Source organism: Cyprinodon tularosa, unplaced genomic scaffold, assembly GCF_016077235.1.
Source record: "Cyprinodon tularosa strain WSP-4 unplaced genomic scaffold, ASM1607723v1 ctg1209, whole genome shotgun sequence".
Classification (NCBI taxonomy): domain Eukaryota; kingdom Metazoa; phylum Chordata; class Actinopteri; order Cyprinodontiformes; family Cyprinodontidae; genus Cyprinodon; species Cyprinodon tularosa.
This window is the reverse complement of record NW_024038014.1, coordinates 89,992-112,796: the sequence shown is the minus strand read 5'-3', so window position 1 is coordinate 112,796 and position 22,805 is coordinate 89,992. Positions and strand designations below refer to the sequence as shown.

General features: G+C 41.7%; 1 protein-coding gene across 1 annotated transcript in view; it reads left to right on the top strand.

Moving 5' to 3' along the window:
* LOC119776592 (HLA class II histocompatibility antigen, DP alpha 1 chain-like) overlaps positions 1-19,030 on the top strand; it is a 28,764-nt gene extending 9,734 nt beyond the window's left edge. The window contains exons 2-4 of the mRNA XM_038275087.1: positions 8,614-8,862; positions 18,114-18,398; positions 18,473-19,030. Of these exons, the coding sequence (XP_038131015.1) occupies positions 8,614-8,862; positions 18,114-18,398; positions 18,473-18,600 (662 nt within the window). The 3' untranslated portion in view covers positions 18,601-19,030. The remainder of the gene's footprint in view (positions 1-8,613; positions 8,863-18,113; positions 18,399-18,472) is intronic.
* The last annotated feature ends 3,775 nt before the right edge of the window (positions 19,031-22,805 follow it).

The following is a 22,805-nucleotide window of genomic DNA, read 5'->3' as shown; positions in this document are numbered from 1 at the left end:
ACATCTAACTAACCCTAAGATTACCAACATCTAACTAACCCTAACCATTAGCAACATCTAACTAACCCTAAGATTATCAACATCTAACTAACCCTAAGATTACCAGCATCTAACTAACCCTAACCATTAGCAATATATAACTAACCCTAAGATTACCAGCATCTAACTAACCCTAACCATTAGCAACATCTAACTAACCCTAAGATTACCAGCATCTAACTAACCCTAACCATTACCAACATCTAACTAACTCTAAGATTACCAACATCTAACTAACCCTAAGATTACCAACATCTAACTAACCCTAACCATTAGCAACATCTAACTAACCCTAAGATTATCAACATCTAACTAACCCTAAGATTACCAACATCTAACTAACCCTAACCATTATCAACATCTAACTAACCCTAAGATTATCAACATCTAACTAACCCTAAGATTACCAGCATCTAACTAACCCTAACCATTAGCAACATCTAACTAACCCTAAGATTATCAACATCTAACTAACCCTAAGATTACCAGCATCTAACTAACCCTAACCATTAGCAACATCTAACTAACCCTAAGATTACCAACATCTAACTAACCCTAACCATTACCAACATCTAACTAACTCTAAGATTACCAGCATCTAACTAACCCTAACCATTAGCAACATCTAACTAACCCTAAGATTATCAACATCTAACTAACCCTAAGATTACCAGCATCTAACTAACCCTAACCATTAGCAACATCTAAGTAACCCTAAGATTACCAACATCTAACTAACCCTAACCATTACCAACATCTAACTAACTCTAAGATTACCAACATCTAACTAACCCTAAGATTACCAACATCTAACTAACCCTAAGATTACCAACATCTAACTAACCCTAACCATTAGCAACATCTAACTAACCCTAAGATTATCAACATCTAACTAACCCTAAGATTACCAACATCTAACTAACCCTAAGATTACCAACATCTAACTAACCCTAACCATTAGCAACATCTAACTAACCCTAAGATTATCAACATCTAACTAACCCTAAGATTACCAGCATCTAACTAACCCTAACCATTAGCAATATATAACTAACCCTAAGATTACCAGCATCTAACTAACCCTAACCATTAGCAACATCTAACTAACCCTAAGATTACCAGCATCTAACTAACCCTAACCATTACCAACATCTAACTAACTCTAAGATTACCAACATCTAACTAACCCTAAGATTACCAACATCTAACTAACCCTAACCATTAGCAACATCTAACTAACCCTAAGATTATCAACATCTAACTAACCCTAAGATTACCAACATCTAACTAACCCTAACCATTATCAACATCTAACTAACCCTAAGATTACCAGCATCTAACTAACCCTAACCATTAGCAACATCTAACTAACCCTAAGATTACCAGCATCTAACTAACCCTAACCATTAGCAACATCTAACTAACCCTAAGATTACCAGCATCTAACTAACCCTAACCATTAGCAACATCTAACTAACCCTAAGATTACCAGCATCTAACTAACCCTAACCATTAGCAACATATAACTAACCCTAAGATTACCAGCATCTAACTAACCCTAACCATTAGCAACATCTAACTAACCCTAAGATTACCAGCATCTAACTAACCCTAACCATTAGCAACATCTAACTAACCCTAAGATTACCAGCATCTAACTAACCCTAACCATTAGCAACATCTAACTAACCCTAAGATTACCAGCATCTAACTAACCCTAACCATTACCAACATCTAACTAACCCTAAGATTACCAACATCTAACTAACCCTAAGATTATCAACATCTAACTAACCCTAAGATTACCAACATCTAACCAACCCTAACCATTACCAACATCTAACTAACCCTAACCATTACCAACATCTAACCAACCCTAAGATTACCAACATCTAACTAACCCTAAGATTATCAACATCTAACTAACCCTAAGATTACCAACATCTAACTAACCCTAACCATTAGCAACATCTAACTAACCCTAAGATTACCAGCATCTAACTAACCCTAACCATTAGCAACATCTAACTAACCCTAAGATTACCAGCATCTAACTAACCCTAACCATTACCAACATCTAACTAACCCTAAGATTACCAACATCTAACTAACCCTAAGATTATCAACATCTAACTAACCCTAAGATTACCAACATCTAACCAACCCTAACCATTACCAACGTCTAACTAACCCTAACCATTACCGACATCTAACTAACCCTAACCATTACCAACATCTAACTAACCCTAACCATTACCAACATCTAACCAACCCTAAGATTACCAACATCTAACTAACCCTAAGATTATCAACATCTAACTAACCCTAAGATTACCAACATCTAACTAACCCTAACCATTACCAACATCTAACTAACCCTAAGATTACCAACATCTAACTAACCCTAAGATTATCAACATCTAACTAACCCTAAGATTACCAGCATCTAACTAAGCCTAACCATTAGCAACATCTAACTAACCCTAAGATTATCAACATCTAACTAACCCTAACCATTACCAACATATGACCAACCCTAACCATTAACAACATCTAACTAACCCTAACCATTACCAACATCTAACTAACCCTAAGATTACCAACATCTAACTAACCCTAAGATTATCAACATCTAACTAACCCTAAGATTACCAGCATCTAACTAACCCTAAGATTATCAACATCTAACTAACCCTAAGATTACCAGCATCTAAATAACCCTAACCATTAGCAACATCTAACTAACCCTAAGATTATCAACATCTAACTAACCCTAAGATTACCAGCATCTAACTAACCCTAACCATTAGCAACATCTAACTAACCCTAAGATTACCAACATCTAACTAACTCTAAGATTACCAGCATTTAACTAACTCTAAGATTACCAGCATCTAACTAACCCTAACCATTAGCAACATCTAACTAACCCTAAGATTATCAACATCTAACTAACCCTAAGATTACCAGCATCTAACTAACCCTAACCATTAGCAACATCTAAGTAACCCTAAGATTACCAACATCTAACTAACCCTAACCATTACCAACATCTAACTAACTCTAAGATTACCAACATCTAACTAACCCTAAGATTACCAACATCTAACTAACCCTAAGATTACCAACATCTAACTAACCCTAACCATTAGCAACATCTAACTAACCCTAAGATTATCAACATCTAACTAACCCTAAGATTACCAACATCTAACTAACCCTAACCATTATCAACATCTAACTAACCCTAAGATTACCAGCATCTAACTAACCCTAACCATTAGCAATATATAACTAACCCTAAGATTACCAGCATCTAACTAACCCTAACCATTAGCAACATCTAACTAACCCTAAGATTACCAGCATCTAACTAACCCTAACCATTACCAACATCTAACTAACTCTAAGATTACCAGCATCTAACTAACCCTAACCATTAGCAACATCTAACTAACCCTAACCATTAGCAACATCTAACTAACCCTAAGATTACCAGCATCTAACTAACCCTAACCATTACCAACATCTAACTAACTCTAAGATTACCAGCATCTAACTAACCCTAACCATTAGCAACATCTAACTAACTCTAAGATTACCAGCATCTAACTAACCCTAACCATTAGCAACATCTAACTAACTCTAAGATTACCAGCATCTAACTAACCCTAACCATTAGCAACATCTAACTAACCCTAACCATTAGCAACATCTAACTAACCCTAAGATTACCAGCATCTAACTAACCCTAACCATTACCAACATCTAACTAACTCTAAGATTACCAGCATCTAACTAACCCTAACCATTACCAACATCTAACTAACTCTAAGATTACCAGCATCTAACTAACCCTAACCATTACCAACATCTAACTAACTCTAAGATTACCAGCATCTAACTAACCCTAACCATTAGCAGCATCTAACTAACCCTAACCATTAGCAACATCTAACTAACCCTAAGATTACCAGCATCTAACTAACCCTAACCATTACCAACATCTAACTAACTCTAAGATTACCAGCATCTAACTAACCCTAACCATTAGCAGCATCTAACTAACCCTAACCATTAGCAACATCTAACTAACCCTAAGATTACCAACATCTAACTAACCCTAAGATTACCAACATCTAACTAACCCTAACCATTATCAACATCTAACTAACCCTAAGATTACCAGCATCTAACTAACCCTAACCATTAGCAACATATAACTAACCCTAAGATTACCAGCATCTAACTAACCCTAACCATTAGCAACATCTAACTAACCCTAAGATTACCAGCATCTAACTAACCCTAACCATTAGCAACATCTAACTAACCCTAAGATTACCAGCATCTAACTAACCCTAACCATTAGCAACATCTAACTAACCCTAAGATTACCAGCATCTAACTAACCCTAACCATTAGCAACATCTAACTAACCCTAAGATTACCAGCATCTAACTAACCCTAACCATTAGCAACATCTAACTAACCCTAAGATTACCAGCATCTAACTAACCCTAACCATTAGCAACATCTAACTAACCCTAAGATTACCAGCATCTAACTAACCCTAACCATTAGCAACATCTAACTAACTCTAAAATTACCAACATCTAACTAACTCTAGCCTGAAATAAATACCTAAACCTAACCTAAACCTAGGAAAGACAGACAAAGCATTTCAGCTTTATAAAGCCAGAACATCGTCAATGTCGCTTCAAATTAGAAGTTAGCTTGAGCTAACTTAGCATGTAGAAGTCAAGGGTAACCCCTTGCTCACACTGGCTCCGGTGCGGTTACCGAGCCGACGGAGACCGCAACTCCCGCACACCCCCTCTCACACCGCCCTTTTGACTACGGTGCAGTGCGGCTCTGCGGCTCCGGCAACAGGTCCGGAGATTTAACAGAAGTTCACTTGAGTTCACGTAACTTCACGCGATAACACGGCCCAAATAAAGGATTTTTGCGAGAGCTTGTTGCGGAGGGCTCCGGCACGCCGCAAGGATAGCTTTCTTGCGGAATTTTCTGCAGCGCCGGAGTGTCTCGGTAACCGCAGCCGGACAGCTCAGCAGCCGGTGAGAGAGGTTTACGTCTTTTTAATGACTTGGAATCACTGCGGCGCTGCACACACCGCACCGCAACGGTAAGACCGGAGTCGGTGTGAGCCTGGGGTTAGGGTACCTGTGGAGCAGATATAAATGTTTGTGCTTGGTGCTTTGGAACTGCTCCTGTGCACAGGCGGTGGTTGCTCTGTCTGTCTTCATTTAGATGACACTGTTTCAACCCCCCTCCAGCCCCTCCTCCACCATCGTAGCTAGAGTTTCATCAGAGCGTCATTCCTCCTGGACTCTTACTGCGTTCCGCGTCTCATCTTAACCAGTCGTGCAGAAGGCCGCCATGTAGAGCCTGGTTCTGGATGGGGGGGGGGGGGGGGGGGGGGGGCAGGGAGTCCAAGCGCTTCTGGGCCCTTTGGACCAGTGAGGTGGTGTTTCCAGTCCAGGTGAGGGTGTCTGTGATGAATGTGGTGCTGCTGACCACCTCTACAGCTGAGCTGTTGATGAGCAGTGGAGCGTGGTTAGGCCGCTTCTTCCTGAAGTCCACCATGATCTCCTTGGTCTTCTCCACCTTCAGGATCAGGCTGTTATCTCTGCTCCACCAGCTGCTCCACCTCCTCTCTGTAGTCCAGGTCGTTGTCGTCTCTGATGAGGCCCACCACCGTGGTGTCGTCTGCAAACTTCACCATGTGATCGGTGGTGAACCTGGGGACGCAGTCGTGCGTCATCAGGGTGAACGGCAGGGGGCTCAGGATGCAGTCCTGAGGGGAGGGGCTTAGACTGATGACATCAGAGGTCCGACCCGGACTGACTGAGGTCTGTTGGTGAGGAAGTCTAGCAGCCAATAGCAGAGGGGTGTATTGAAGCCCAGCTGTTCCAGTTTGCCCATCAGATGCTGTGGGATGATGGTGCTGAAAGCTGAACTGAAGTCCAGGAACAGCATCCATCGTGGGTGTTCTTCTCCTCCAGGTGTGCCAGGCTCAGGTGGAGAGCAGCAGAGATGGCGTCCTCAGTGGAGCGGTTCCGTCGGTAGGCGAGCTGGAACGGGTGGAATGTTGGCGGCAGACTGGAGACGATGTGTTCTTTAACCAGCCTTTGGAAGCACTTCATCATGATGGGAGTCAGAGCGACAGGCCGCTAATCATTGAGGGAGGCGACCTGAGGCTTCTTTGGGACTGGAATAATGGAGGCAGACTGGAAGCATGCTGGCACTATGGATTGGTCCAGCCAGGTGTTAAAGATGTCTGTGAGGACACCAGCCAGCTGATCTAAACACTCCTTATACACCTGCCCAGGTGTGTTATCAGGCCCTGGGGCCTTCCTTGGATTGACTCTCCTCAGAGTTTTCCTCCCTTCAGCTACGTCCAGGTTTAGTGGCTCCTCCCCCTGCTTTGGAACAGCTTTCACTGCTGGAGGCTGTTTAGTGCCTCAAACCTTCCAAAGAAGTTGTTCAATTCATTTAGGAAGTCAGTGTTGCTGCATCTACCAGTCTTCCCTAACTAGTAGGCCACCACTCCCATGGATCCTGCTGTTCCTGTTTGGGTGCAAACCTCTGATAGAGCAGCGTCTTTTTTAGATTCCTGAACTTTTTCTGCCGCAGCCCTTTCTAGGGAGATGGACTGAACAGTGAAACCAGAGAGTGTCAGTGATTGGGCGGTGCCCCGTCCCCCTCCTGCAGTCACTGCGAGACGCGGATCCACAGCAGCGCGCTTCGTTTCTCTTTTGATCTGTTTTGTTTTGAGAAACATTTTAAACGTTTTTAATGGCTGTCTCACCTTGAATACTGGGTCCATCTGTCCCATTTTATCACATTCAATAAACAAAATGAAAAAACAAAGATGCCCACCAATTTTTAATTGTTCTATTACATTATACATTATATTTTAAATAGTGATCACCTCTTTCTATCGTCCATAAGACATATTCATTCTTCTCAGTCTTCTTTTCGTTGTTTTGTCCACTTAAAGGAATAGTACACCCAAAACATGATTAGCCTTCATTTTCTACTCACCCCCATGCTGAACAAAACTCTGGAGTACTTTTTTGATATCTCAAATGCATCTGGAGATCTGGGAGGCTTCTTGCTGTCTGTTGACATTCAAATAATGGAGGTCTATGGCGCCCGAGACAGAAAGGTCCATAAAAGTCCACAAAAACGTGTCAATATTCCTCCATACTGCTCGTCCAATGTATTCCAAGTGTCCTGAGTGGGTAGCGTCCAGAATTTACTCGAAACGAAGTCATTTAGAATGTTTTTAGAGCCTAAACAGTAGTGTATAGGATTTCCTAATAGCGCCCCCATGCGCGCTCACGATTCTACGGAAGCCGGCAGACCAAACCGGAAGTCAGCGTCAGCGCATTCAGCTCGGCAAAGAACTCATGCTCTTCCTCAACACTGAAGTCCTCAGACATTTTTCTTTCGTTGTTTCTTTCTTTGCACAGGTAAACAGCACATTTCTTCTTCTACGCTTGCATTACTGGCAGAGCAGACGCTGACTTCCGGTTTGGTCTGCCGGCTTCCGTAGAATCGTGAGCGCGCATGGGGGCGCTATTAGGAAATCCTATACACTACTGTTTAGGCTCTAAAAACGTTCTAAATGACTTCGTTTCGAGTAAATTCTGGATGCTACCCACTCAGGACACTTGGAATACATTGGACGAGCAGTATGGAGGAATATTGACACGTTTTTGTGGACTTTTGTGGACCTTTCTGTCTCGGGCGCCATAGACCTCCATTATTTGAATGTCAGCAGACAGCAAGAAGCCTCCCAGATCTCCAGATGCATTTGAGATATCAAAAAAGTACTCCAGAGTGTTGTTCAGCATGGGGGGGAGTAGAAAATGAAGGCTAATCATGTTTTGGGTGTACTATTCCTTTAAACACTTTTTTCACATCTCTCCATCCTTAGCTTTCCATCATGAAAACAAAGAAGTTTCTCATTGTTTGATTAAAATATTTTAAAAATATAAATGTGTTTTTGTAGATATAATATTGAACAACAGCACATTTTAAATATTGGCTAATTGGATTTTTTTTCCTACTAAAAAAGATTAAATCTCAGTATTTTGCTCAGATGGTACCAAAATGTGGCAACAGGTCAGACTTCCAATCCGTCTTTATTAAAGCCTCAGTATCTTTGCTTTAGTTCTCCTCAGCTGCATCAATCTGTCTACGGGTGGATCTGGGTTTCTAAAGGTCTGCAGTCTTATTCAGCATGTTTCTAAATGTTTATATTGTGTTTAATTAAAATAAATTCTAGCTCAGGAAAACAATCCTTTCCCTGTTTCCATATTTCCATGTTTCATCTGTGATAGTTAGACATCTGATTGGAGCTTTGAATTTATCTGGAAACTAATATTATTTGTATGAAGCTGCTGAGAAAACTTCAGTTAGATCTGGGAAAGTTATTGGAGCATGAATCCATCCGGGCTTTAGGTTAAACTGGTTCTAATGTTTAAACTGGTTTCTGACTAACTGGGATCCAGCAGGTTCCTCACATGTTCCTCTCTCTTCCAGTTCTCCATGAGGACCTCCGTATCACTGGCTGCTCAGAGTCTGATGGAGAGTTCATGTACGCTCTGGATGCTGAAGAGATGTGGTACGCTGACTTCAAGAAGGGAGAAGGAGTTCTCCCTCAGCCTCCTTTCATTGATCCCATCAGATTCCCGGATGATATTTATCAACATGCTGTGAATAATCTAGACATCTGCAGATCAAACATGAACACCCGTCGTATAAGTCTAAAGAACCCTCCACGGAAACTAGGTGAGAACAGGAACCTTCACATTTTCTGTCTCTTTGGTTTAAACGGTTAGATTTACAAAGTTTGTTTATCAGGCTGTTGGTCAGAAGGACTCCTGAAGGGTTAAGATTCAAACTAATTTAATGATTAATAGGAACTTTAAAATAAACTAGAACATGTCTGATGGTAACATGGTGATGATTTTGGAGAAAGGAGCATTGTTATTCTCATTATTGATTAATTTCTAGAGGGAGATCAACAAAATAAGATTTTTCCTGGTCAAAATCACACTCCTAGACTGAACTGTAATAATTATACTAGTAAGTATTTAGTTTTATATTTTTAGAAATCTTTCCATATTTTAAGTGGCCATTCTGACATTTTTCAGCTTGACTGAAAATGTATTTCTTATATCTGAAAAATAGTTTTTCATAGTCAAAATAATACAAATGCTGAACAGTAATATTAGGAATATGGAGATCTGAAATTAATTTCTAGACATTCAGAATGTTTATTCTAGATGTGGAGAATTTCATGATGTTTAAAATGTTAATTTAGACAAGAAATAATGTTATTTCAAATATCAGGAAAACATATTCAGTAAAACTAGTACATAAATAGAATAGATGTTTATCATCTCATGGGTTCCTCCTCATGTTGATTCAGTCTCTTTTCCACAGTAAATACTAAGTGTCTGTCTGCAGCCACTTCAGATGTTATCATCCTAATAAATGGTCGTTATTAGCGGCTATCGGTCCCATAGAATGGCTTAGATTGTGTCAGTAGGCTCAGCAGGTTGTTATCACAGAGTTAATCCTAATTCTAAAGTTATTTATTTTTCCCTGCAGAATTAATGAATCTATTTATGAGTAATCTGAAAATAATTTCAGTAGTTCTTCATGTGCTGTAAATATAACTAAATAAAAATAAAATTATCCAGATCTCACTCATATAAAACAAACCAAAAACAAGTATCTCTCTCTCTCTCTCTCTCTCTCTCTGAGTGCATGCTGGGAGTTTGGTGGTGGAGAGTGTGGCTGAGAGCTTGTGAGTAATCTCAAACTTTTCGTTTTTTCTTCTCTCTAACTGTTTACTGTATGATTGTTTGTTAATTGTTTATTTTTGTATCACCCCAAGTTACTGTGTGTTTGAGTGCTCTTGGGGGCCGGTAGGCCGTGTTTCTTGACAGGGATGGCATCCTCGGTGGCGCCGTCCCTGTCTCTGAAGCATGGGGTGAGGATTGTGCCTCAGCCCAGCACTACGGTGGAGCAGGTGCTGCTGGCAGTAGGAGAACAGGTGGGACATGGAAACATCTCATATGCCTCACGCATGAATAAGGCAGTGGTTGTGTTTCTAAAAAATCTGGAACATGTCAGTCAGCTCATAGAAAGCGGACTGGTCATGGATGATGAGTTTTTTCAGGTTTCCCCGCTGGCAGTGCCTTCGGTCCGGATCACCGTATCTGGTGTCCCCCCGTTTATTTCTAACGAGGCTCTGGAGACAGAGCTGAAGCGTTTTGGAAGATTTGCGAGCGGGTTCCGGGTGGTTAGACTGGGCTGTAAGGACGCCAAACTGAAACATGTTCAATCTCTGCGGAGACAAGTGTTTATGTTCCTAGATTCTCCAACCCAAACACTGGACGTTTCATTCCGTGTCAAACATGAACAGGGATACTACATGGTGTACGCCAGTTCTGGAAACATGAAGTGTTTTGAGTGTGGGGATGTGGGCCACAAGCGGGTGGCATGTCCCCACAGACAGAGTGTGGTGGGGCCCGCGGCGGGCGCTGCGGCGGGGCCCGCGGCGGGGGCTGCGGGGGAGGATAGCAGGGATGGGAGCAGCAGTGGCTGCTCCTGGTGATAATACTGAGGGAGACTGCTCCGTGGTAGGAACTGACAGTGGCTCAGTGGTCGGGGCTGAGGGTGATGGTTCCCTCCAGTTGGCAGACAGTGCTGTAGGTGAGGAAGAGGCTGTGGACAGGACAGGGCAGAGAGCGGATGACCTGGGGAGGTCAGAAAAGGATGCAGAGTGCAGTCCTGTGCAGGATGCAGAGCTTCTGCAGGTGAACCCTGATAGTGAGCCAGATGATCAGATGGAATCCACTCATGGCCATAATGATTCTGATTCTGATAGTTTCTCTATCGCAGACAGCTACTTTCAGAGTGTTGATTTGTATTCTCTGGAGGAAATCAATGGTTTCCTAGATGACACCTTTGGAAAAAAAGTGAATGTAAAAGATTATTTTCCTGATGTGGATAAATTTATTGAATCGGTCACTACTTTGCAGAGAGTTGTTGGTAATGATTTACTGGACAGCAAGAAACGTTTTCGTCTTAAGAAGCACGTCACAGGTCTAAGGAAAACTCTTAAAACAACAAAGGGTAAAATGTCAAAGAAAATGAAACTTTAACAAACAGTAACATGATTGCACAACACTGGGTGTTTCAATTCTGTTGGTTTTCCCTACTGGTCTGTCTCTATTCTCCTTACATGCAGGGTCTAAGAGTGGCCTCTTTAAACATAAATGGGGGTAGAGATGGAAAAAAAAGGGCTATATTAACAGATGTAATCACACAGAAAAGACTGGATGTAATTTTCCTACAAGAAACACACACTGATAGCACGAATGAAATAGATTGGGGCTTATGGTGGGGAGGGCAGCATGTCCTTAGCCATGGGACAAATCTAAGTGCTGGAGTTGCCATTCTGTTTTCTTCTAAGTTAAATGTAACTGTTATTTCCAGCACAGAAGTGGTGAAGGGCAGAATGCTTATGGTGAGAGCTGAAGTAGAGGGTTTCAGCTTCATTTTCATTCATTTATATGCACCAAACCAAGGCTCTGAGCGGGAAAAAACTTTTAAAATACTGAAGGAAGAACTAAATAATATTGGTACAGGAGAGTTTATTGTATTGGGTGGTGACTGGAACTGCTGCACTGATTTTACATTAGATAGGACCGGAGAGGAGCCACATGTTCAGTCCTCCTTGTTTCTGTCTCAAGTATTAACAAAAACCGATTTGGTTGATGTGTGGAGGATGAAACACCCTTCTGATAGGCAGTACACTTGGGTCAAAATATCAGATGGGAGAGTAAGTGCAGCTAGACTGGACAGGTTTTATCTACTTGCTTCTTTCACTACTAGAGTTCTTAGCTGTCAAATATTCCCAGTAGTTTTTACTGACCACCATCTAGTCTTAATGGAGCTGTTTCTCTCTCCCACTAGAAAACAAACATCTTTTTGGTGTTTTAATGTTAAATTATTAAAGGATCTTACTTTCTGTGAAAATTTTAAATTGTTTTGGGCCTACTGGAGTCTCCTGCCCTCCGGAAAGAGGTACAGAAGCCTACGGTCCAGAACCACCCGGCTGGCGAACACCTTCATCCACCAGGCCATCAGAATGCTGAACTCCCTCCACCCCCTCCCCACACGGTCTGCTCCAGCCACCAGGCAGACAGGAAGCTAAGACTGCCTCCCCCCTCTCTCTCTCTCTCTCTGTCTCTCTCTCTCTCTCTCACACACACCCACACTGTACCAGAGACTGCACCTTACCTGCACTACCTCAGCCTGGAACAAACTATTGCTGCTGTTTTTATTGCTTTTTATTGTAATGTTTATATTTCATACTTATATTTATCTTACCACTCTTACCTGTCATGTCCCGCACTTTATGTCAGTTTTTAAATGTTAGTCTTGTATATTTCTTGTATATTTGTATATTGCAGAGAGTAAACGTAATTTCATTTCCCTTGTATGTCTTGTACATATGTAGAAAATGACAATAAAAGCTGACTTGACTTGACTTGACTTGGAGATCCCAGAAAGATGATTTTCTTTCCCTGGCTCAGTGGTGGGAGGTAGGAAAAGCTCAGGTTAAAGTTTTTTGTCAGGATTATACAGTTGGTGTCACTACAAAAACCAAGAGAGCTGTGCAGGAGTTAGAGGACCAGATAAGGAACTTGGAAAATGCCCTTAAAGAGAATCAGCAAAATGATCTTTTACGATCAAAAAAGGGGGAGCTCAACTCTTTCCTGCAGGAGAGAGCAAAAGGAGCTTTAGTCCGAGCACACTTCACCAGACTACAGGACATTGATGCACCAACCACCTTCTTTTTTAACCTGGAGAAGTCAATTACTTCAAAAAAACAGATGGTGTGTCTCCGTCTCCCGGATGGGAAGGTGACCACAGACCCAACGGAGATGAGGAGGCATGCCGTGGACTTTTACACGGACTTGTACAGGGCGGACGGCTGTGATGTGGATGCTGCTGCGGAGCTTCTTCAAGGACTTCCTCAGTTGGATCCAGGAGATCGGGAGGCTCTGGGTTTGGAAATAACTCTGGATGAACTGACTGCTGCTGTGTCTCAGATGATATCTGAAAAGGCTCCGGGAATAGATGGTCTGCCTTCAGACTTTTTTAAACATTTCTGGACCATCATGGGACAGGACCTTTTGGATGTTTTTAAAGAGTGTCTTATGAAAAAGACACTTCCAGCTTCTTGTAGGCGTGCAGTTCTTTCTTTGCTCCCTAAGAAGGGAGATTTAGCCCTTTTAAAGAACTGGAGAGCAGTAGCTCTTTTATGTACAGACTACAAGATTCTTTCAAAAGTCTTATCAAACAGACTGAAAACTGTTATTGATTTTCTAATTGGTGCAGATCAATCATATTGTGTACCTGATAGGTCTATGGTTGATAATTTGTTTTTAATGAGAGATGTTTTTGATATTTGTAAAATTTATGACATTAATGTTGGTATCATATCCATTGACCAGGAGAAGGCCTTTGACCGAGTGGATCATGATTTTCTTTTTCTGTCTTGGGTAAAGCTGTTGTATCGAGATGCCTGTTGTGTGGTGAAGGTGGGAGGTGGGTTGAGTGTTCCAGTGCCAGTTAGGAGAGGGATCAGACAAGGCTGCCCCATTTCAGGCCAGCTTTACAGTATTGCCATTGAGCCTCTCCTCTGTCGGTTGAGGAGTAGACTGCGTGGTCTCTCCCTGCCAGAGTTGGCTAACATGCCCCCTGTTATTGTATCAGCATATGCTGATGATGTAAACATATTTATTTGTAATGAGGGAGACATTCAAGAGTTACAAGAAAGTTTGTCCTTGTATGGAAAAGCTTCCTCTGCTAAGGTGAACTGGGGAAAAAGTGAGGCTTGTTTAGTGGGGGAGTGGGGTGTGGGGAGCATTCCTTGTCTTCCTGGTAACCTTAAGTGGGGAAAAAGGGGTATAAAAAGTTTTTCTAGGGAATGAGGATTTTCAGAGACAGAACTGGGAGGGAGTGCTGGAAAAGGTAGAAGCCAGGTTGTCTAAATGGAAATGGTTGCTACCTCACCTGTCCTATAGGGGAAGAGCTCTGATAGTGAATAACCTGGTTGCATCATCTCTGTGGCACAAGCTCATCGTGTTGGTGCCACCATCAGGCCTACTGAAAGAAGTGCAGCAGCTCCTGGTTGACTTTTTCTGGTCTGGTCAACACTGGCTGAGGGCATCGGTCTTGTATCTCCCTGTGGCAGAAGGAGGACAAGGACTTGTAGACATTCTGTCCAGAACCGCGGCTTTCAGAGTGCAGACGGCACAGAGGCTGTTGTATGGCTGCAGTCGCTGCTGGTTAGCTCCTGCTCAATTGCTACTTAGGTATGCTGGACGGCTTGGACTGGATAAGCAGTTATTTCTGCTAAGACCATCTGAAGTTGACCTGACAGGACTCACACCCAGAGGCGGATCTAGGGGGTGGCTACTTGGGCTTCAGCCCCTGATGTTTCCCCAAAAGCCCCGGATCCTCGCTTTTGAGCTGATCTGAGTAAAATGTGAAGTACTGGAATTCACCAGATGGTGGCAGCATGTCCAGGAAAGCAGCCTGTAGCATTGCCACGCAGAAGAAGAAGTGTTTCCCTCTCGTCATTGCCAGCTTCAGGAGTCGTGCACCTCCGCGCAGCAAATTTAAACAGGGATAGGCCAGTGGCGGATATCAATGGATATCAGAAGCTTTTTTTAAAAAGCAAACAGCTGGACCACCAGCACCACCACCAGTTGTTGCTAAACAGACTGATGTCCCAGGTATGTGAAGCTTTGACTGAATCAGAGCCTTTTTTTCTCCCGGTCTGCTGGGAAATTCTGTTCCCCTAAATCTGTCCTCCCTGTATTGGTAGCGTGCATTGAAGCCAGATCGGCGCATCTGGCGGATCTGCGCTTCTGATCCATTTCTTGGTAAAAATAACTCACAATCATGTAAAGGTTGTAGCATCAAGTTTAAACGACAGCTGTTGTTTGAAAAATTGTAAAATAAATAAGTAGACGAGGTCTTCTTACACCGTTTTGTTTTTAAAGGGCAATGTGAAATATGAGAGATTACTGGATTAAGGGAATTTTTAGTATGTGACATGATATCACACATAACAATTTTTGGGAATTTGGAAACAGTTTCTCTTTATTTATTGGGGGGGGGGGTGTTAATTCACCTGCAACACTAACTGTGTTTATTCCTCTCTTCATCAACAACAAACTCTGTGGATTTGGAATACATTTGATCATTTTTTACCAGAGTTATGAGAGGGAAATTAAATACTTTAGCCACCTGATATAATCCATTCCCCCATGGGAAAAAAAGAAACAAATCCTCCATTATTTTTCATATATTATGTTTTAAACATTTATTATTTTATATTTTGAAATCCAAAATAGTTCAAATAAATCTCACTGTTTGTTTGATGATCTTTATGAAATGTAATTTTAATTCTTAATTTAAAATGTCAGTGGTTTTAGTTTCAACTTTTTTTGTAAATTTTTAGATAAATAAATAACAGAAAATACATTTGATAAAGATCATAAAGGGGGGAACAGATTATTTCAGTCAGCTAAAATATATGGTTCCCCTCCTTTAATTTTGGCAAATAATGCACACATGTCAACAAATCCACATGATTTGTTGTTGGTGAAGAGAGGAATAAGCACAGTTTAAGGAACTGTGTGCTGTTTAATGTTTTAGCTGATTTTCCCCATTTCATTTCATTGTATTTATTATATTTTTTTAATTGTTCTCTTATATTATTTTATGATTTTTTTATTTTATTATGTATTTTATATGTGCAACACTTGGTCAACATGTTTCTGTTTTAAATGTGCTATATAAATAAAGTTGATTGGGTTGGATGAGATGGTTCTCAGCGCCTCTCTGCTTGCATAAATTAAAGTACACACAAATTATGGTTTTGTGTGCGAGGCGGCAAAAAAAAAAGAGATGGAAAAAAGGAGTCAACATCTGCACCCTCAGGGCTAAGCCCCTGATCTCCTAGAATCCTAGATCCGCCCCTGCTCACACCTTTCTACACCTCGGTGATTAATGCCTGGCAGACACTGAAGACACATTATTAACCTGTAACACATTATATTTTAGTACGTTTACTATTGTTGGGGAGGGAAAAATGTAATTTAGGTCTTTTAAACAACATAAAATGGAAAACGACCCAAATGTATCTGGATGTGCATGCACAGAACAGATCATGCTTCGGACGGATCGGGTAGTGACAATGATCACTACTTTTCAAGGTGGGCAGGTGTTTGGACATAGTCTCTGAGTTTGCTGAAAAAAACCTGCTGCTGAGCAGCTTAGCTCTGGGAGAATGTTACTATGGCAACACAAACAGAGGTTGAGGAAACTCTCTTAGTGAAATGGAATAGTCAATTTTCCTGATTTGTAGAAAACTTAGAGTTTACAGTGAACCTGCTTCATGAGATGGAGCCCAGATGTTGAGCTTTAAAGGAATAGTACACCCAAAACATGATTAGCCTTCATTTTCTACTCCCCCCCATGCTGAACAACACTCTGGAGTACTTTTTTGATATCTCAAATGCATCTGGAGATCTGGGAGGCTTCTTGCTGTCTGCTGACATTCAAATAATGGAGGTCTATGGCGCCCGAGGCAGAAAGGTCCATAAAAGTCCACAAAAAACGTGTCAATATTCCTCCATACTGCTCGTCCAATGTATTCCAAGTGTCCTGAGTGGGTAGCGTCCAGAATTTACTCGAAACGAAGTCATTTAGAATGTTTTTAGAGCATAAACAGTAGTGTATAGGATTTCCTAATAGCGCCCCCATGCGCGCTCACGATTCTACGGAAACCACGGCAGACCAAACCAGCGCATTCAGCTCGGCAAAGAACTCATGCTCTTCCTCAACACTGAAGTCCTCAGACATTTTTCTTACGTTGTTTCTTTCTTTGCACAGGTAAACAGCACATTTCTTCTTCTACGCTTGCATTATCGGTAGAGCAGACGCTGAATGCGCACTTTCATCTGGTTTGGTCTGCCGTGGTTTCCGTAGACTCGTGAACGCGCTTTCAGGAAATCCTTTACACTACTGTTTATGCTCTAAAAACATTCTAAATGACTTCGTTTCGAGTAAATTCTGGATGCTACCCACTCAGGACACTTGGAATACATTGGACGAGCAGTATGGAGGAATATTGACACGTTTTTGTGGACTTTTATGGACCTTTCTGCCTCGGGCGTCATAGACCTCCATTATTTGAATGTCAGCAGACAGCAAGAAGCCTCCCAGATCTCCAGATGCATTTGAGATATCAAAAAAGTACTCCAGAGTTTTGTTCAGCATGGGGGTGAGTAGAAAATGAAGGCTAATCATGTTTTGGGTGTACTATTCCTTTAAACTGTAGCAGAGTTTTTGATTCTGTGCTGAATTGAGGCGGGACTAGAACAGCAGAACCAGCTGCTGATAAACTGATCACAGTGATTCCTGTTTCTGTTCAGACTGACTTCAGACTGACTTTATGATCACCGTCAGTCTCCAGTCTGGTTCCTCTGAACTTTTAATAATGACTCCGTTAATAATAGAATAACATTTCTGCTTCTTTCCTCCATTTCGACACAGGAGCCATTCATTGTTCTGGTTCTGCAGCTCTATGAATGATGCTTCACCTCATAGCAAAGGAAGAATTATGAGGCAGAGAAGCCAGAGTGGTTTATTATTCATTGATATCAGACCTAAAGCTACGAATAAACCAGGACCCTTTCATTCTGGGTCAGAACCATGATGATTGCTGAGGACATCAGTGTCTTTCTGTGTAGATAGAGGTTTAGATCTTCTAGAGGTCTTCTTCAACCAGAGGTCATCAGGGGTCTCTGAGGTCGTCCTTTAGCTGTTGATGTTCTGATTCCTCAGAATAAACCTGCTTTAGGTTCTGATGATGACAGCAGAGCTTCAGAGGAGCCCAGCATGTTCCTGTTCTGGTGATGCTCTAACCTCTGTCTCCTCAGAATCTCCATCCAGCCTGATGGTCTACTCCAGAGATGATGTGGAGCTGGAAGAGAAGAACATCCTGATCTGTCATGTCTCTGGTTTCTATCCTGCTCCTGTCAACGTCTCCTGGACCAAGAATGGCCAGAAGGTGACTGAAGGAACCAACATCAACAACCCCTACCCCAACAAGGACATCACCTTCACCCAGATCTCCAGACTGGACTTCATCCCTCAGCTGGGAGACGTCTACAGCTGCTCAGTGGAGCATCAAGCCCTAAAGGAACCAATGACCAGCAGCTTTGGTGAGGAACCTTCATAGAGGAACCAGGCTGACCCTATACAGGGTGGACATCATGTCTCTGTCCTCTGTCCCCAGACGTGGACCTGAACGTCCATCAGCCCAGTAATGGACCCACCGTGTTCCTTGCAGTCGGTCTGACCATCGGGTTCCTGGGCGTCGCCGTGGGAACCTTCTTCCTGGTCAAAGGAAACCAGTGCATCTGATTGGCTGCAGCTGATGATGTCATCAAGAATTAACCCAGATGTTAATCATTAATCTAGAACCTCTTCAATAAAACTCTATCAATGTTTCTCTATTAGACAGAAGTTTTACCAGTTAATCTAAACTCTTGATGCCTCACAGTGAAACATAAACAGCTTTAATAAAAACTCTGATCAATAACTGGATCATTGGTTCAGAGGAAAACAGGCTGAGGTTCTGGATCAGTACCACTTTATAAAGAACCAGAACCTAATGATTCAATTTTTTTTTTATTAAATCCAAGAAAAAAATAATATCTGAAAGGGGAAAATAATTTAGAAATTAAAATAAAAATGTTGGAGAGAACAACTGTTCACACTGAGAAGAAACTGAGATTGATTAAAAAGTTTTGACAGCAAACATTTTGTCATAGAATTAATGAAAGATAGAACTTCAGTCTCAGTTTTTCCTCTGGATGGTTCTTGTGATTTTATAATCTTTGTTTCTGTCCTTCCTTTGATGCTTTGTTGTTTCATGAAAACCAAAACCTGAATCTGTCCATCTGGTTCTGACCCAAAGCCGGTGATGAAAACAGAACCTGAGGAAACATTTTCTCAATGCTGTAAAACCTCAAAACACAAACTTCAGCGATCTGTCAAGATCTATGAAACAGAACAATATCAGGTGATGAGAAAACATAGAAAATTATTTTTGAATATATCTCCTTTTCTCTAATAAAAACATCTAAACATGACCCTAGGCTGTTTTCAGGTTTATTCAAACCAGTTTACTCTAAAGCCAGGATCCACATCATGTTACCTCAATAAACATTTCACCAACTGACATTGGTGAAATGTTAATGGTAAATGGCATGTACTTGTATAGCGCCTTTATTCAAGTCATTAGACTTGACCAAAGTACTTTACTCTACATTCAGTCCTTCACACACACACTGATGGTGGTGAGCTACATTGTAGCCACAGCTGCCCTGGGGCTCACTGACAGAAGCGGGGCTGCCGTACACTGGTAAAAGGCTGATTCAATATTTTACCTCTTGTTCAGAGTAGATTTGTTTTCCTTTTACTGTAACATGGCCACTAGAGGGTGCAACTGCTGCTGAGTGCAGATCAGCTGATCTTAGTGTGAGCAGTCAACATAGGTATAGTCAGGGACTTAAGCCATAATGTACTTTCAAATTGTCTGCAACCTCCATGAAACTTTACAAAAGAAGATGAAGAAGACTGCTGCTGTATCGTGTCCACTACATGTTCTGACTGTTTTGAATATGAAAGGTTAAGAGCAGCCTTGTAATGCTATCTTAGACACTATTGGCTTTGTACAAAATGTGAATAGTCCCCCAAAAGAAGGTTTCACTTCAGCAGATCTTTATCAGATAGTGCAGTTATAAATTTTAAAGAATCTGCTTCACTTTCTCTCTCCTCTGTGTCGCTGAGCAGTGCTGCAGAGTGCAAAAGCTTAGCTTATTCCCCTTCACAGGTTGATGATTTTGTTGATGGGGTTGCTAGTTCTCCGCGTATTGCCTTAGACAACGCAGCTCCTTTGAAAATGAAAACCGTTAAAAATAGAAAGCTTGCTCCTTGGTTTAATGCAGAGCTGCGTACTTTGAAGCAAAATGCTAGGAAACTGGAGAGAAAATATCGCTCCACAGGCCTGCGGGAGTCCTTCCTAGTCTGGAAAAATGGTTTACTGCTGTATAATTCTTAGACACTGAAACAGCTCTGGTGAAAACACTGATATTCTCATGGCCTCAGATTATGTCACTGATGCCTGACCTGATTACTTATTTCACAACCTGCTTATTACTGCCAAGTTCTCATTACCACTCATCAGAGCCACCTGCATCATTCTCTATTTAACCAGAATTCAGACCAGTCATCAGTGCCAGATTATTTTGAGCTGTTGTTGGGACTTATAGTAGCGTTCCCATGTTTTGATTACCTGATCCTGACCTGTTCTGCCTCTCGACCTCTGAGCTTGTATTTTACAGTCTGATCTGTTTGCATGACATGCCCTCTGTCTCCTGCCTCATCTTTCCCTGCCTGGTAAATATACCTGTAACTGTGACTGTCTTGGATTCTCCTTTGGCACCTCCCCGGATCTATCAGCTCCTTCTCTAAAAAACGAGCATGTCACCGACAACAACTTTGGTTTCACCCTCTGGATTCTCCTGCCTTCATCGGTCAGCTTGGTTCTGATCTCCTGCCTGTCCTGCGACCTCCGATATATCAGTGTCTGGGACTCTCTGGACGATTTCTGCCGCATCTAGCTGGCTGGAACCAACCTCTTCCTCTGGGCATGGACTGAACTATAGGACCAGGTTAGCAGTGTTGTGCCTGAACGCGTTCATTGAACGAAAGTTCATGAACTCGTTCATATTTTGGTCGAACGTGAACTGAACGTACTGCATTATTGCCTGATGAACGTTTTTGTGAACTCGTTCATTCTGGTGTCTGTGAACGGCACGCTCTCTCAGTTCAACTCCGTTCAATAGGTTGCCAGATTTCTATAGAGCCCTCCAGGCGAAACCCCGGCTAAATCACACCGTAAACAGGCCTTAATATGTAGCGGGAAAAACACCCAATCTGGCAACACCAGCTACCAGCGTCGTAGCCTACAGCCGCGTGCGTCATCAAAACAAAATGCAGCGTGGAAGCCACAGCAGCATGGAGGCGACTTAAAACAGGTTTATGACCAGGTGGTCGGTGAGGACGATGGCAACAAGTTTGCCCGCCGGCTTTCAGTAAAAAAATCCGCACTTCAGTAACCTTAAATTCCTACCTCAGCCTGGTCCCTCAGTTTGTGTTAGTGAAATCTTCTTGAGCGGAGGTCTTCAACAGGGGATCCGCGACCCCTAGGGGGTCTACGGAGGTACTACATGAGGGTCTGCATGGTTAGTTGATATTTTTATATTCCCCCCTGCAATTTTTTTCCCCACTAATTGAAATGTCTTTAAATACTCATTAACATGAATTCAACACACTGTAGTAAACAGATAAATGGAGACAGAAGATGTCTTTCAGTCATCAATGCTCACATTCAGCGACACACAGGAGCTCTTTCAAGCTGGGCACCGTTTCCTTCACAACAACCAGGAATCAGAATCAGAAAAACTTTAATAATCCCAGGGAGAAATTAATTTCTTTACATTACTCCATCTGTAATAGAGTGACTATAGGACACAATTTCATACAATATATATAGTTAGGGGGTCCCCGCTCCATCTCGCCATCAGTTTGGGGGTCCTTGGTCTGGAAAACATAGAAGACCCCTGTTCTTGAGGGTTTTACTATCCATGTAACTTGTTTGTTAAACCTGCCTGGTATAATTTTCCAGGATTCCAGGATTCCTTTTTAGTATGTATTGAAATGGAATTTCAAATGGAAAAAATTATTAAAATAAAAAAAAAAAAAAAGCACCTTAAAGACTACTTTCCTGTTTTTCTTTTAATAATTCCTCATAAAAAGACCATTCAAGCAGCACATTTTTCCTGATGTTTTTGAGAATATACTGTAGGGGTGAAAGCTGCAGCTGCTACTAGTGTGAAGTGAATGGACAGCAACAAAGCGTTAAAGCAACAATGGGGAAATGCTGTCCCCTCAATGCTAATGGAAACCCTGGTTGGATAAGGATTCAAAACTGGATATGAAGATGAAATCTGACGCACAGTTTCAGAGTTACAACTGATAAAATAATTGCTGTCTGTGGTTCTACAGTAGGCTATGGTGTAATTGAGCAATATATGAAAAAAAAAAAAGAACTATGAACTAGTTCATTTTTTGGTTTTGAATTATGAACTATGAACTGAACTAGTTCATTTTAAAATGTGTGAACTGAACTTTGAACTAGTTCACGTAGAAAGAGAACTTTCCCAACACTGCAGGTTAGTGACTCACATATTTGAGATGATCCGCTCCTAGAAAGACATGGTAACTAGAGCATGAAACGGGCCTTGAAAGTCAGCCCGAAACCGACCCGAGTCCGAAAGAACCAGGCCCGTGCCCGGCCCGTTATGATTGACAGCTTCGTAGAGCCCGACCCGTTTGCAGCCCGACATTTTTCAATTGTGCGCATTAAGGGCTAATCTCCGTTTCACTTCTGTAACATCCATTTTGCATTCATCGCGTATAGATCGAACGTTATCACATGATCATTTATTTGCCGAGCATATAACAGTTTAAAGCCCGAGCCCGGTCCGAATGAAATAATA